Source organism: Genypterus blacodes, unplaced genomic scaffold, assembly GCF_046128005.1.
Source record: "Genypterus blacodes isolate CSIRO-AG114 ecotype Tasmania unplaced genomic scaffold, CSIRO-AGI_Gbla_v1 ptg000015l_1, whole genome shotgun sequence".
In the NCBI taxonomy this organism is placed as follows: Eukaryota; Metazoa; Chordata; class Actinopteri; order Ophidiiformes; family Ophidiidae; genus Genypterus; species Genypterus blacodes.
In genome coordinates this window covers 3,471,197-3,483,636 of record NW_027466829.1, presented here as the reverse complement: position 1 = coordinate 3,483,636, position 12,440 = coordinate 3,471,197, and the positions used below count along the sequence as shown (strand labels likewise).

At 47.4% G+C, this 12,440-nt stretch overlaps 1 protein-coding gene across 2 annotated transcripts; it reads left to right on the top strand.

Annotated features, from left to right (window-relative positions):
- Positions 1 to 98: 98 nt before the first annotated feature.
- rbl2 (retinoblastoma-like 2 (p130)) lies at positions 99 to 12,201 on the top strand. 2 transcript variants are annotated; one of them, XM_076170025.1, is made up of 22 exons: positions 99 to 413; positions 1,353 to 1,483; positions 1,787 to 1,987; positions 2,153 to 2,217; positions 3,798 to 3,926; positions 4,854 to 5,014; positions 5,149 to 5,213; positions 5,482 to 5,653; positions 5,781 to 5,944; positions 6,287 to 6,399; positions 6,492 to 6,595; positions 6,753 to 6,890; positions 7,033 to 7,197; positions 7,314 to 7,422; positions 7,619 to 7,891; positions 7,993 to 8,198; positions 8,297 to 8,473; positions 8,656 to 8,727; positions 8,837 to 8,936; positions 9,099 to 9,343; positions 9,482 to 9,655; positions 9,855 to 12,201. In XM_076170025.1, the coding sequence occupies exons 1-22, from the start codon at positions 276 to 278 to the stop codon at positions 10,020 to 10,022; spliced, it is 3,270 nt and encodes a 1,089-aa protein (XP_076026140.1). In that variant the 5' UTR covers positions 99 to 275; the 3' UTR covers positions 10,023 to 12,201. The 2 variants fall into 2 exon arrangements, with proteins under 2 accessions (XP_076026140.1, XP_076026147.1); XM_076170032.1 differs by having other exon boundaries at positions 100 to 413; positions 9,102 to 9,343.
- The last annotated feature ends 239 nt before the right edge of the window (positions 12,202 to 12,440 follow it).

Sequence of the window (12,440 nt, the reverse complement as noted above, 5' to 3'; positions counted from 1 at the left end):
GCTGTTTATGGTATTCTCGAACCGAAATACGCCCAGAAGTGACGTCACCATTTCACTTGTGACTCAACCTACGCCCAGAGCGCTGCGCTGCTACGCGACGTAGTAGCTGTCAGTAAAAGGGCATTTAAATGGCCACACTGTACCTCATATCGCCGTAATAACAACGCTCTTACGGCCATTTCTCGGTACCCAGCCGCGTTAAAGCGGTGCTGCTCGGCTTCATTCACCGGTACATTTACGTTCTCTTTTGCCTGTCGGTGTGGAAAAAGGCAATCATGAGCGACGAGGACGAGTTTTTGCAGAAAGCCAGAAGTGGGTTTGAAGATCTGTGTCGCGCTCTGAATATGGACGAAGAGGCGAGCGGCGAGGCGTGGAAGAGCTACAAGAACATCAGCAGGAACTTCACCTTGGAGGTAAAACGCTGTTCTTCATGAGTTATGATGTTATGTCGAGCTCGTAATGTCGTTACTGTCTCCCGTCCCGTTTTATGTCCTATTGCGCACCAACAGCGTAGCTATCTACCTAGCTATGCTAACTTTAAACGGCTCTGTCATAACATTGTTACAGAACAGAAATAACAACACGTCTGTCTGTAGTGAATGTTAATAAACATAATATTCAATCATAGGAGGTGTTAACGTGACGCTTCTTCTACGGAAGCATGCCACAGTAACACAACAGCGCATATGTCCCTTTAATCTGCGCTGCGTGATGCCGGCGCTGGACGTGTTGTGATGTTAGTGACTCAAGAGCCGGAGAGAAGAACGTAACTCTGTAACTCTGAGCTCTAATCTGAGAAAAGCGTCCGGAGATGAGGCAAATTAAACAATCAGAAAAAAATGATAAATCATTTTAAGACGCTCAACAGTGTAGATAAAACAATCACGTGAAAGAGCAAGAATAAAGTCACAAGGCAGTAAAGAGTGTGTGTCTATGAAACAATAAATAAATAGAACCATTCAGTTAAAGATTTTAATGAAATCAAACTGAAGCAGTTGTATTTTTACTTGTTGCTAAGATACGTCCTGAGCTGCTGCCTGATGAGATAACGGTGATTCGGTATCTGAGTCAGTGAACGCATCATCTAGTTTTAGTTTCATTTCTGTTATTGGTCACATAAAGGTTTGTTTATGTCTTCTGTCTCTCTCGCTTTTCCTTGAGAGGAAATCATTTTTTTCTGAACTTTGACACACGCACACAAGCACTCACACTCCCCTCCTCCTCCCTCACTTTTATCTCCCCACTCATCTCTCATTCTCTTCCTCTTTCCTGCTCCCTCACCTGTCACACATTCCCTTTCTCTCTTATTGTCTCACATGTAAACACACACGTACACACTTTCTTGTGTGCAGGGCAGCGAGCTACACTGGCTGGCCTGTGCGCTTTACGTGGCCTGTCGCTCCTCTGTGCCAACGGTGGGGAAGGGCACCGCCGAGGGGAACTACGTCTCTCTGACCAGAATCCTGCGCTGCTCAGAAATGAGGTGATCCACGTGTACTTGTGCACACACAAACACACACACGTCGCTCAGTCTGGCACACTCAGACTTTTCACTGTACACCAAAAATAACCACAACACTGAAAATGAACATGAACGTTTGATACTTCCCTTGTTTGGTTCCCTAAAGTGAGGTCGCCTCTCAGGAAATCAACACTTATTTACAGGGAATCCAGATCTTTAAAATGTTAAAGATAAAGAAACACAGAAACTCAAAGGACAGAGAGACACTTTGCACTTGGACACTTTGCTCGGGTGGCTTTCTCATTCCCCTTTCTTCTTTTCCAGCTTGATTGAGTTTTTCAACAAGATGAAGAAATGGCAGGACATGTCCAACCTGCCGCAGGACTTCAGACGGAGCACCGACAAGCTGGAGAGGAACTTCACCGTGTCGGCCGTCATCTTTAAGAAGTACGTCCCCATCTTCAAAGCCATCTTCAAGGCCCCATCAGAGGACCCGCCCCGAGCTCACCGGAGCCGCAAGCAGAGGTGAGAGCCTGTCCTCACCTTTGACCTCGTAGACTGGCCGCTTCTTCTATTTGTTGACTGAAGAACTGTGACCCTCAGAGGACGGCAGATTAACTATTGATCGATTATTATGTGTTGATTGATTTAAGAGTGTTTCAATGACGATGTTTTTCTATTTCCTGTCAGGCGCCATCCGTGCACCGTGGCCGAGGTCTTCAACTTCTGCTGGATTTTATTCGTCCACGCTAAAGGTAAAGATCTTATTCTCTTATCTCACGTCACAACCAGACCGCAGACCAGCAGCTACACTCTGTTTCCCCACATCTCTACTCTTAAACAAAGACTCATTGTTGGGCTCTCCATCTATACTGACATCATTTTCAATCTTCACAACAGCGAGAACCTTTTCTTCTTGTCCTGTCTTGGTCTGAGTTTGAAGGAAACACACCGTCAGGCATCAGGTGTCAAACTGGCAAACAGCTTTCAGGAGAAACAAGACTCAGACAGCATCTTAGGTCTTTCTTTTGTTTTCTTTTTGAGGAGATGATGCTTTCTCTCAGAGGAGAGCTTTCAGCAGTGCTATCTCTGTGTGTACATGTGATCTATATGTGATCTGTGTGTTTAAGACAAAACTCCACCTGAGGCCATTTGTCCACTGAGTCTTTGTTAGCAGCTCAGCTTGTCAGGCAACATTGTGTCCTGTTTCCTGATGCCTGATACCTTTTGGTCAAAGGAACGATGCTGTGTTGTCTGATGTCAGCTGAGAACAATGACATCATTGTTGTAGCTTTGCTGGGTTTGATGATGCCACTGTAGTATATATAATATAAATTTTAAAGTAACCAGCAGGAAGATCAGGATGACAATTAGGGGTGTCTGGAATGTCAGAATTCCCTGTTAGAACCTCCAGAGACTTTGTGAGCTCATCAATGAAATGCAGAAGGAAGAAGGAGAGAGGAACCTGATCACCCCAACATGCCAAGCATCTACCATGACTTACATCACGGTCATTTTCACGTATGTGCTCACACAATGGAGAATAACATCTCCTCCAGTGTTCAGTGAATCTTTCAGCTTAACTCTGCAGGAGGAAACATGAGAGGCCGTCCGTCACAGAGGCAAGGTGTTTCCATATTCATCAACAGAACTCGACTCAGATAATCAGAATGCTCTCAGCCGTCTGTATCTGGGTACAGGAGCAAGGATGATACAGAAAGTGAGGCGACGTTCAGGCGGCCGTCTGAACAAACAAGAAGGGCCGACGGGGGATTAGAGCTCAGCATCATTAGCAGAGAGAATGTGAGGGACTAATCTGAGGGCAGGTTCAGGCCTGTTAGGATCAGCTGGACACGCTGTTGTGAAGTCTGGCTGCTGCTGACAAGAATTCAGCCCCATTATATCCTCCATCATGGAGATTAAGATTTAACCCTGGCTGTTTCCATCAATCATCATGATTGATCTTTGCAATATAATTATGCAGAAGTATTTAGTCGACAATGTGTTTGCAACTTAGTTACTTTGCCAACTCGATGTCTGACAAGCCCGCTTGGTACATTTGATAAGTCCTCCAGAATCCTTTGTACACACACACACACACACACACACACACACACACACACACACACACACACACACACACACACACACACACACACACACACACACACACACACACACACACACACACACACACACACACACAGCTTATTTGAAGTCTTGGTAACTAAAGAGGCTCATTAGGACCTTCAGATCTTGGCAGTGGTGCTGTTAAGGTCGTGGTTGTCCAGCCTGGAGACGTCATGTCTTTTCCCGTCTTCTCCGTCTCTGGTAGGGAACTTCCCAATGATCAGCGATGACCTGGTGAACTCCTACCACCTGCTGCTCTGCGCTCTGGACCTCGTCTTCACCAACGCTCTGCTGTGTAACGCCCGGAAAGACATCCTCAACCCAAACTTTAAAGGTACAGACTGCACGCTGCATATAATTATAGATATAATAATAGATATAGTAGTGTTGTTACAGAGAAACTGAATTAGAATTTTGGAAACATGTGGATTCTTTGGGGTTATTAATTGATATAATATGGCGTTACAGATTTAATAAACCATTAAAACAATTATATGGTGGCAAATTACAAGCATGAGATACTAAACATCTATCTTAGTATAGATTTTACTTTCCTTAGATGGAAAGTACATCACTGTTTGGTTTAAGATTCCTGATGTGAAACAACTGCATTACATCCACCTACCTGACACAGTGTTAGTTATAGAGCTGTGAGGCATGAATATAAATAAGCTAAAGCACAAAGGAAGCCTGCTTATCTTCACACAGCAATAAATCAAACGTGTTAAAATAATTCAAAATCTACATCCTTTTAACCGAACAAATTCCAACCTCCCCACTCCTGAAAAAAAGTGTCTTATCAGCGCCGCACTGCTTCCTGTTGACACCTCATGTTTCCTCTTCATGCTGCAACCCTTGGTTCCCTCTCTTTAAACACAATGAACCAGTCGGGAGAGGAGCCGGTGCCAGAGAACCTCCTGTGCTCCGCAGGCCTGCCAGGCTCAGGAGGAACAGTTTCACCACTTGAAGCGTTCTTTGTCTACTCGTTGGTGTAAAAATCCCTAACCTACAAGTGGTATCGGGGAGAAGCTGGAAACTGGAGCATGGTGGTGGTTAAGACACATCCAATGCTAAATCCCAGAGGACTCTTTTCGTGTCCTGCCTGTCCTTTGTTGTGTCTCCTCAAGTGTCCTCTCTCAGCCCTCACGTCTAATAAAGGAGATAATAAACCTCATCATCATCACATGTCATCGTGTGGATAATGTATCCGGATATTGAGATCATATTTTAATGCCATGCAAATACTGTGTGCTGTTCTCAGGCCTGCCAGAGGACTTCAGCAGTAAGGACTACAGGCCGGCTGCAGGGCCGTACTGCTTCATCGAGCAGCTGTGTGAGCTGCATGAGGGCCTGGTGCTGGAGGCCAAAGGGGTCAAAGAACACTTCTGGAAACCTTTCATCAAGAAGCTCTTCCATAAGAGGGTAAAGTATGATCCTTACATATCAGGGTCGTTCTATGTTCACTTTTCATGATATGAGCATGTTGGTCAGCACCTCTAATCTTCCCCCTTCTTTCTCCTCCTCCTCCTCCTCCTCCTCCTCCTCTTCTCTCACAGATTCTCAGAGGAAAGGAGGACAACCTGACTGGATTTCTGGATCCGATGAACTTTGGAGACAGTTTGTGAGTGTCCACTCTCACCATGCAATGCAAACAACACTGCAGTTGTGTGCTAGATGTATTTAAGCAGCAGGTAAACATTGTTCAGTAGACTCGTGAAGTAGCCTCCACTGTTGATGCCCAAAATAGCTGGTTCCTGGGAATGGAAACACGCCGGCTTTGTGTGGATTTGTCAAGAAAACCTCCCAAACTATTTACGGACCACAGGGATTCATACTCACTTGCTGATTAAACTGGCTGGGTCCTTTATCCTGCTCTGCTGTCCTTACAGCACCTCCCTGAGTCGGGTCTATGAGGAGCACGTGCTGGCCTCCGGCAGCCTGGATGAGAGGATCTTCACGGGCGAGGGGGCGAGTGAGAACATTGGCACCCCGGGGCCGTGCCTGTGTGAAGGGGTGGAGAACAAGGACAGCAGCACCTACAGGCTGCACAGAGACCTCACTGTAAGTCAGCGCAGGAGTGTTTCTGTCTTCACCCTTCACGAGGAATGTTTTATCCCTCTGTTATTTATATCCTGGAAATAGGATTACATAAGTGAATGAGCCGCCCTGTTGTCTGTCCTCTCCGCAGGCCTCGGCTCTGAAGGTTTCCACTCCTCTCACTGGGAGGAAATACGTGCAGGAGAACAGCCTGGCGTCTCCGGTCTCCTCCGCCATGCAGAGCGTTGGCCGGCTCCACAGCTTGCTGACGGGAACCAAACAGGGGCCCAGCGCTAAACTGTTGGAAACACTCAGGTACCAGGATGACACACACTGTGTTTACCTTGAGTGGGGTTGTGATGATTTAATGCCCCCTGGGGGAATGTGAGCATTGCAGAAGCCTGGAAAACAGGTCGAGTACAGGATTTAAAATGTTAAAATATAAGACCGGTAATGTTTAGGTGTCATGACTTTCAAGGCACATCCATCCAAACTGGCTCACGTCACTGAGGTTCTTTGTAACTTGTAGCATTCTGGAGATATTTGGCGTTTCCTTACCGGCTCCAAAGGCCTTTAAATGGACTCTTAAGGATCCAGGGAACATGGAACATGGTGTTAAAGCCTCTGACATCACCTGTGAATGTGCATTTGATGCAGGACTTGTTCCAGAGACCCCAGTGATGTCATCAGCAGGCGCATGAAGGAGATGTTTGAGCTCTTCTCTCAGCACTACGAGAACAGTGTGGCAGAAAACAGAGGGATGGGGAAAGGTACGTGCACATGTAAAAGTCACGAACAGAAGATCTCCAGTGATCCACGTGCTTCCCTCTGACGGCCCGATCAACCTGTCCTGTCCCTGCAGATATGGCTGGGAAGTTTTTCCGCCTGGCTGAGGCGCTGTACTACCGGATTCTGGAGGCCATCGTTGAGAGAGAGAAGATGATTCAGGGAGACGCCGATCTGTCTGTGAGTACAAACCACACAACCTTTCATCTCAACCAACGTTTAATTCAGTATCCTAATATAGAAGGGTATTGCAAGGGTATTAGTGTTTGGTAGTATTAGCAGAAGGTAATATATATTTAGTTGTGTGTGTGTGTGTGTGTGTGTGTGTGTCTTGCAGAACATTCTGGAGCAGGACATCTTCCATCGCTCTCTGCTGGCCTGCTGTCTGGAGATCGTCATCTTCTCCTACAGACCTCCAGGAGATTTTCCCAACATGATCGGCATCTTCCAGCTCCCTGCCTATCACTTCTATAAGGTATCAATGCTTCCTGTGGCCTCTGCAATGTAACCTGTTGGCTTTCACACCACCAGCGTGTGGTCCAGCTGCATAAAGGTTGAGGTAAAGGTAAAGGTTTGTGTGTGTGTGTGTGTGTGTGTGTGTGTGTGTGTGTGTTCAGGTGATCGAGGTGTTGGTGCGGGCGGAGCAGGGTCTGTTCAGAGAGGTGGTGAAGCATCTGAACCAGGTGGAGGAGCAGGTGTTGGAAAGCCTGGCCTGGACTAGCAGCTCCCCGCTCTGGGAGAGTCTGAAAAGGGTCAAAGACCACGTCCCCGCCTGCCAGGAGGTCCGACTACACACACATCCACACACAACGAAACTTTGAAACTGCTTTTCTTATTTGAGTGTTGTTTTATCACACAGGTCTGTTCTCTGTGCTCAGTTTGGATCTGTGTGTTTCAGGTGATGCCTCCTCAGTATCTGGAGCAGAATGATGGCAGCCACACAGCCAGTGTTCCCTTGACTCCCATCACCCACGGCCCAGACCTCACCGCCAACAGCACCATCAAAGGTCTGTGTGACACAAGGCAACTAAACGTTCACTCATGTCTAAGCTTTTTCTTCAGCTTCATGTCTTGGTCTAAGGGTAATGTAGGATCATGTATGCGTTCATGTTATTGTTCACAGGTAATCTCAGTCAACATATTCAATCATGTATCCACAACAACATCCAACATCAACACTGTTCTCTTTAACTCCGCCCCCAGGTGTGTCCCCCTCCCCCACCACCCTGCAGGACCGTTACAGCTCTCCGCCCACCGGCACTTTTCGGCGGCGTCTCTTTGTCGACAGCGTGGATGGCGACCCGGGCGTGACCTCCAGCCCCGCCAGCAACGCCAGCCAAGCAGCAGTTGCCACAGCCAAGACCTCTGGCCAGACCAGCCTGGTCACCACCATCCCAGCTGGGCAGACTGTAGTCACCATGGCAACAGCAACAGTCACTGCCAACAATGGCCAGACAGTCACCATACCTGTGCAAGGTGAGGACAAATGAATATGCTGACTGGTAATTATGGACACTGGCTGCTCATCACAGCTCAGCTCTGTCATGCTTTAGTCATGTGCCCTTTGACCTCTGCAGGCATCGCCAATGAGAGCGGAGGCATCACCTTCATCCCGGTCCAGGTGAGTGTGACCGGACAGGGTGGAGCCACACTGCAGCCTCTCTCCGCCCAGACGCTGACCGGCACCCTCACCGTCCAATCAGCCGTCACCAAGCCCATCGCCAAACCAGCGCCGGCCAGGAGCCCTCTGAGGAAAGGTTCACTGTCTCTGTTCTTCAGGAAGGTACGATGTCCTCCTGTCTGCACCGCTTCATGCCCGTTTGTTCTGCTGGCTCAGTGTGGATGAAGGGGACGTCACACCTCATCTTCTTCCTCACACAGGTGTACCACATGGCCAGCGTGCGGCTCAGAGATCTCTGTGCCAAACTGGACATTTCCTCCGAGCTGAGGAGGAAGATCTGGACCTGCTTCGAATATTCTCTGGTTCACTGCACCGAACTCATGATGGACCGTCACCTGGACCAGCTCCTCATGTGTGCCGTCTACGTCATGGCCAAGGTGTGTGTGTGTGTGTGTGTGTGTGTGTGTGTGTGTGTGTGTGTGTGTGTGTGTGTGTGTGTGTGTGTGTGTGTGTGTGTGTGTGTGTGTGTGTGTGTGTGTGTGTGTGTGTGTGTGTGTGTGTGTGTGTGTGTGTGTGTGTGTGTCACCTTCATCCCGTATGTTCTCAATGTTTCTGGCAGGTGACCAAAGAGGACAAATCCTTCCAGAACATAATGAAGTGTTATCGCATGCAGCCTCAAGCCAGCAGCACAGTGAGTACATCTCCACCTCAGCCCTGAGGATCACGTGAAGAAATCAGAGAAACCATCCCACGTGTCTCCGTAGGGACCAGTAACGTGTCTGTGTGTGTGTGTGTGTCAGGTCTACAGGAGCGTGTTGATCTCAGGGAGGAAGAGGCGTCACTCTGGCAGCAACGACATCAGCAGACAGAACTCTCCTCCTGACCTCAACCCGGACCCTAGTATGCAACTTGTTTTATATAGGAAACATTTATGCATTGAATTGTGGGAAAACGCATCATTAACAGTGCAGACATCCAACATTGTGGTGTTTCCCTCCTGCCCATGAATGACATTGTGGTCTCCCTTTCCTTCGTTCCTTCCTTCCTTCCTTCCTTGCCCAGCAGGAGGAGACAACAGTCCCGTCCCTATTCGCTCTAGCAGCACCTTGCCTGCCCCGCAGCCCAGCAGCGCTCCTTCCACGCCCACCAACACGCACAGCAAGACCACCTCTTCCTCTTCCGCTTCCTCTTCCTGTGCTGCTGGCGAGGAGGAGCGAGGAGACCTGATCCACTTCTACAATAACGTTTACATCAAGCAGATGAGGCACTTTGCTCTCAGATACTCTGCCAGCTCGCCCTCTGCTGGGGTACGTGAGGCGTTCCTTTACACGGAGCAGACAGGAGGCTGAGGGAAACCAAATATTACAAACATATAAAGAATGCCAGGGTTGACGGTTTGATTCCCACTGGATTATGTATTAAAGTGTGTGTGTGTGTGTGTGTAGGTGGACTCTCCCCCTCTTTGCCCGTACCCCTCCCTGAGGACGGGATCGCCCCGCCGGATGCTTCTGTCTAGCAAACACTCCATCTACATCTCACCACACAAGACAAGCTCCACCCCCACGCCCACAACCCCCAGAGACAAGATCTACTACTACATCTGCAGCAGCCCACCCAACGTGAGACACACACACACACACACACACACACACACACACACACACACACACACACACACACACACACACACACACACACACACACACACACACACACACACACACACACACACACACACACACAGGGTATATTCAACAGTGGCGTATGACTAACCTACACACATTTATGCCTTCTTGTGTTTGACCTCTGACCCCTCAGCGTCTCCAGGAGATCAACAGCATGATCCGGACCGGCGAGACGCCCACCAGGAAGCGCGGCATGCCGCTGGAGGACGAGAAGTCGCCCAAGAGGGTTTGCCCCGACAACCACTCTGCCCTGCTCCGCCGCCTGCAGGATGTGGCCAATGACCGCAGCTCCTCCCGCTGACACACACACACACACACACACACACACACACACACACACACACACACGCTCACAGGCCCTTTGTAATGGATTTGATATGAACCCTTTTTTCAGTTTCATGTTCTTTTTATTGAACTATGAAACATTTTGAACCATAATGTGCTCAGATGCATTTCTGTCTCACACAGGGCAACGCAAACAGCAAACTACACAACACAATAACACAATAACAGTATAAATACAGTAAAGGATGCTCATACCTCCACCAAGGCTGAACAAGGCAGAGTTTGGGTTTATAGAACAAAATAATTCCTCAACCAATTAAGCTCAAGAGGACACATAACACTGACCCTGTCTGTGTTTTTCTTCTTCTACTGAGCTCATTCTGGCAGTCAGCGTTGCACATCATTTTTCTAGGAGACTTCAGAACGTCTTGATTTAGCAGCGATGAGTGAGACTGAAACAAAATCCAAACAACAAAGCTTCTTTTTGCCCAGTGCTACAGCGCCACTCAGTGGACAGTCTGGGTTATGGTCTATATTTCAGGGAACCTGGAGGTCCCCTCAATCATTAGTGCTTTCCTCTCTCACCTGGGAGGCTGAAGTGGGGATTTGATCCCATCATGGACAGAACGAGGTCACATTCATACAAAGTGTTCATGCACTCAGAGGGCATGTTGGTCTGAACGCAGAGTGATCTGGTCTCACATTGTGATCACATCTCTGTCACAATCAACCAGAATGGGAGAGGTGACCTGCAGTAAACAGGGATCTGCCCTGGATCACGGAGGGTCAAACAAAGCTGGAAGTTGTTTTATAAATTGAGGAAGATGATCCACTTAGCAGAGTGGAAGGCTGGACTTCATCAGGATTCTTTACATTTGATTTTACGTTTGAATGTGAAGTCACAGTACCAGACAGACAGACAGTCGTCGTCTCCCTGTGTATTTTCAAAGACTCTTTCTTGTTTTGCTTCATGTCGTTACCGAAGTTATAGTTCTTCTTAACAAAATGTGTACTTTTGCATGTGTAGTGTGTGTGTGTGTGTGTGTGTGTGTGTATCGACAGAGGAGCGTTCCCATGACGTCCTCCCACATCTGTACAAACAGACAGAAGCAGGTTTCAGGTCATGGCTAAGCAGCGGACAGGTCAGCTCCAGTTCAAACCTTATTCTGCCGTCTGCAGCTCGTGGAGGGTGGGACGTGTCTCACCACTCAACACAGTAGACGGTTGAACTTGCAGCGTTTTGGGGGGGCTTTGTGTCAGACTGTAACAAGACTGGATTGCGTTTGGTCTTGAGCGCTTTAAGTGACCTTAAACAGCAACAAAGCCACACTCAGATCTCAGTGTGTCTTTAGAATTGCAGCAACAATCCAGTGGTGGAGTTCTATCAGAGTTCTAGAATGTGTTGACGTTTTTTGAACTAATTGATCAGTAAATAGTTTTCCTTTGTGTGCACAGCAACACAGCAGGCATGTTGCTGTGGCTGACATCATCATGTCCGCTTGTTCTCCGTGTCTGAGTAAACGTTTGCATTCCATCCACTTATTTACCCGTACATGAAAGTACTGTGGGGTTTTTACTCTTGAAGGTTTGACACAGTGAGTTTATTATAGAAGCTAAGGTTTAATGAAGGATCAGCAGGTTTTGATAAAATGCTATATTTTCTTTAACCCGTCTTCATATTCTGTCACAAAAGACATTAAGTGCTTCTGACGCTTTACTTTAACATGAACTTTCTAACAGCACTTCTGTAAGACACCATTCTTGTTACTATGATACTACAAAAACACAAATTTGTTTTCTTCTCCTGTTTCTCACAATTACCCGGTCACTGCTGAGAGTTTTTATTGTCTTCTTGTTCTTTGTCTGAAAAACCAGCGTGGATGTTTTTAAGGGCTCGGTTGTGATGTTATGTTTTAGGGAAGCTGCGCTCGAGTTTTTCTCTTTTTGGATTGAACTGAATCTTTGTATCTTCATCATCTCCGTCATCATGCATCGATCCCAAAATCCATCATCGGGAAGATCGCCTTGACCAGCTTTAGAGTGTAAATATTTGTACAAAAGAGAAAAGAGAAAGCTATTTTACGCTGGGTGGTGTAAGTTAAGTGCCTTTTTTACCCATGAATCTATTTCTGTTTGCTTTTTTCCCTGATTGTCTGTCTTGATTGAAAAGCTGATAATAAAATGAGAAAGTTTCACCGGGCTGATGGTGTTTATGACAACTGGGGGTCCTGGATGCCTCAACTAGACGTGTTCATTCTGTGCTCTGATCAGCTGTAATTGATATGAAATACAGTTGCACGACTACTCTTGGCATGAATTTAACAAATGCTGCTGACACATTAGTGAGTAAGCCGAGCTAGGAACCTACTGACCCAGATCCTACTGACCCAGATCCTTCTGATCAAGATCCAGTGGTAGATGGTGTTTTGGTTAG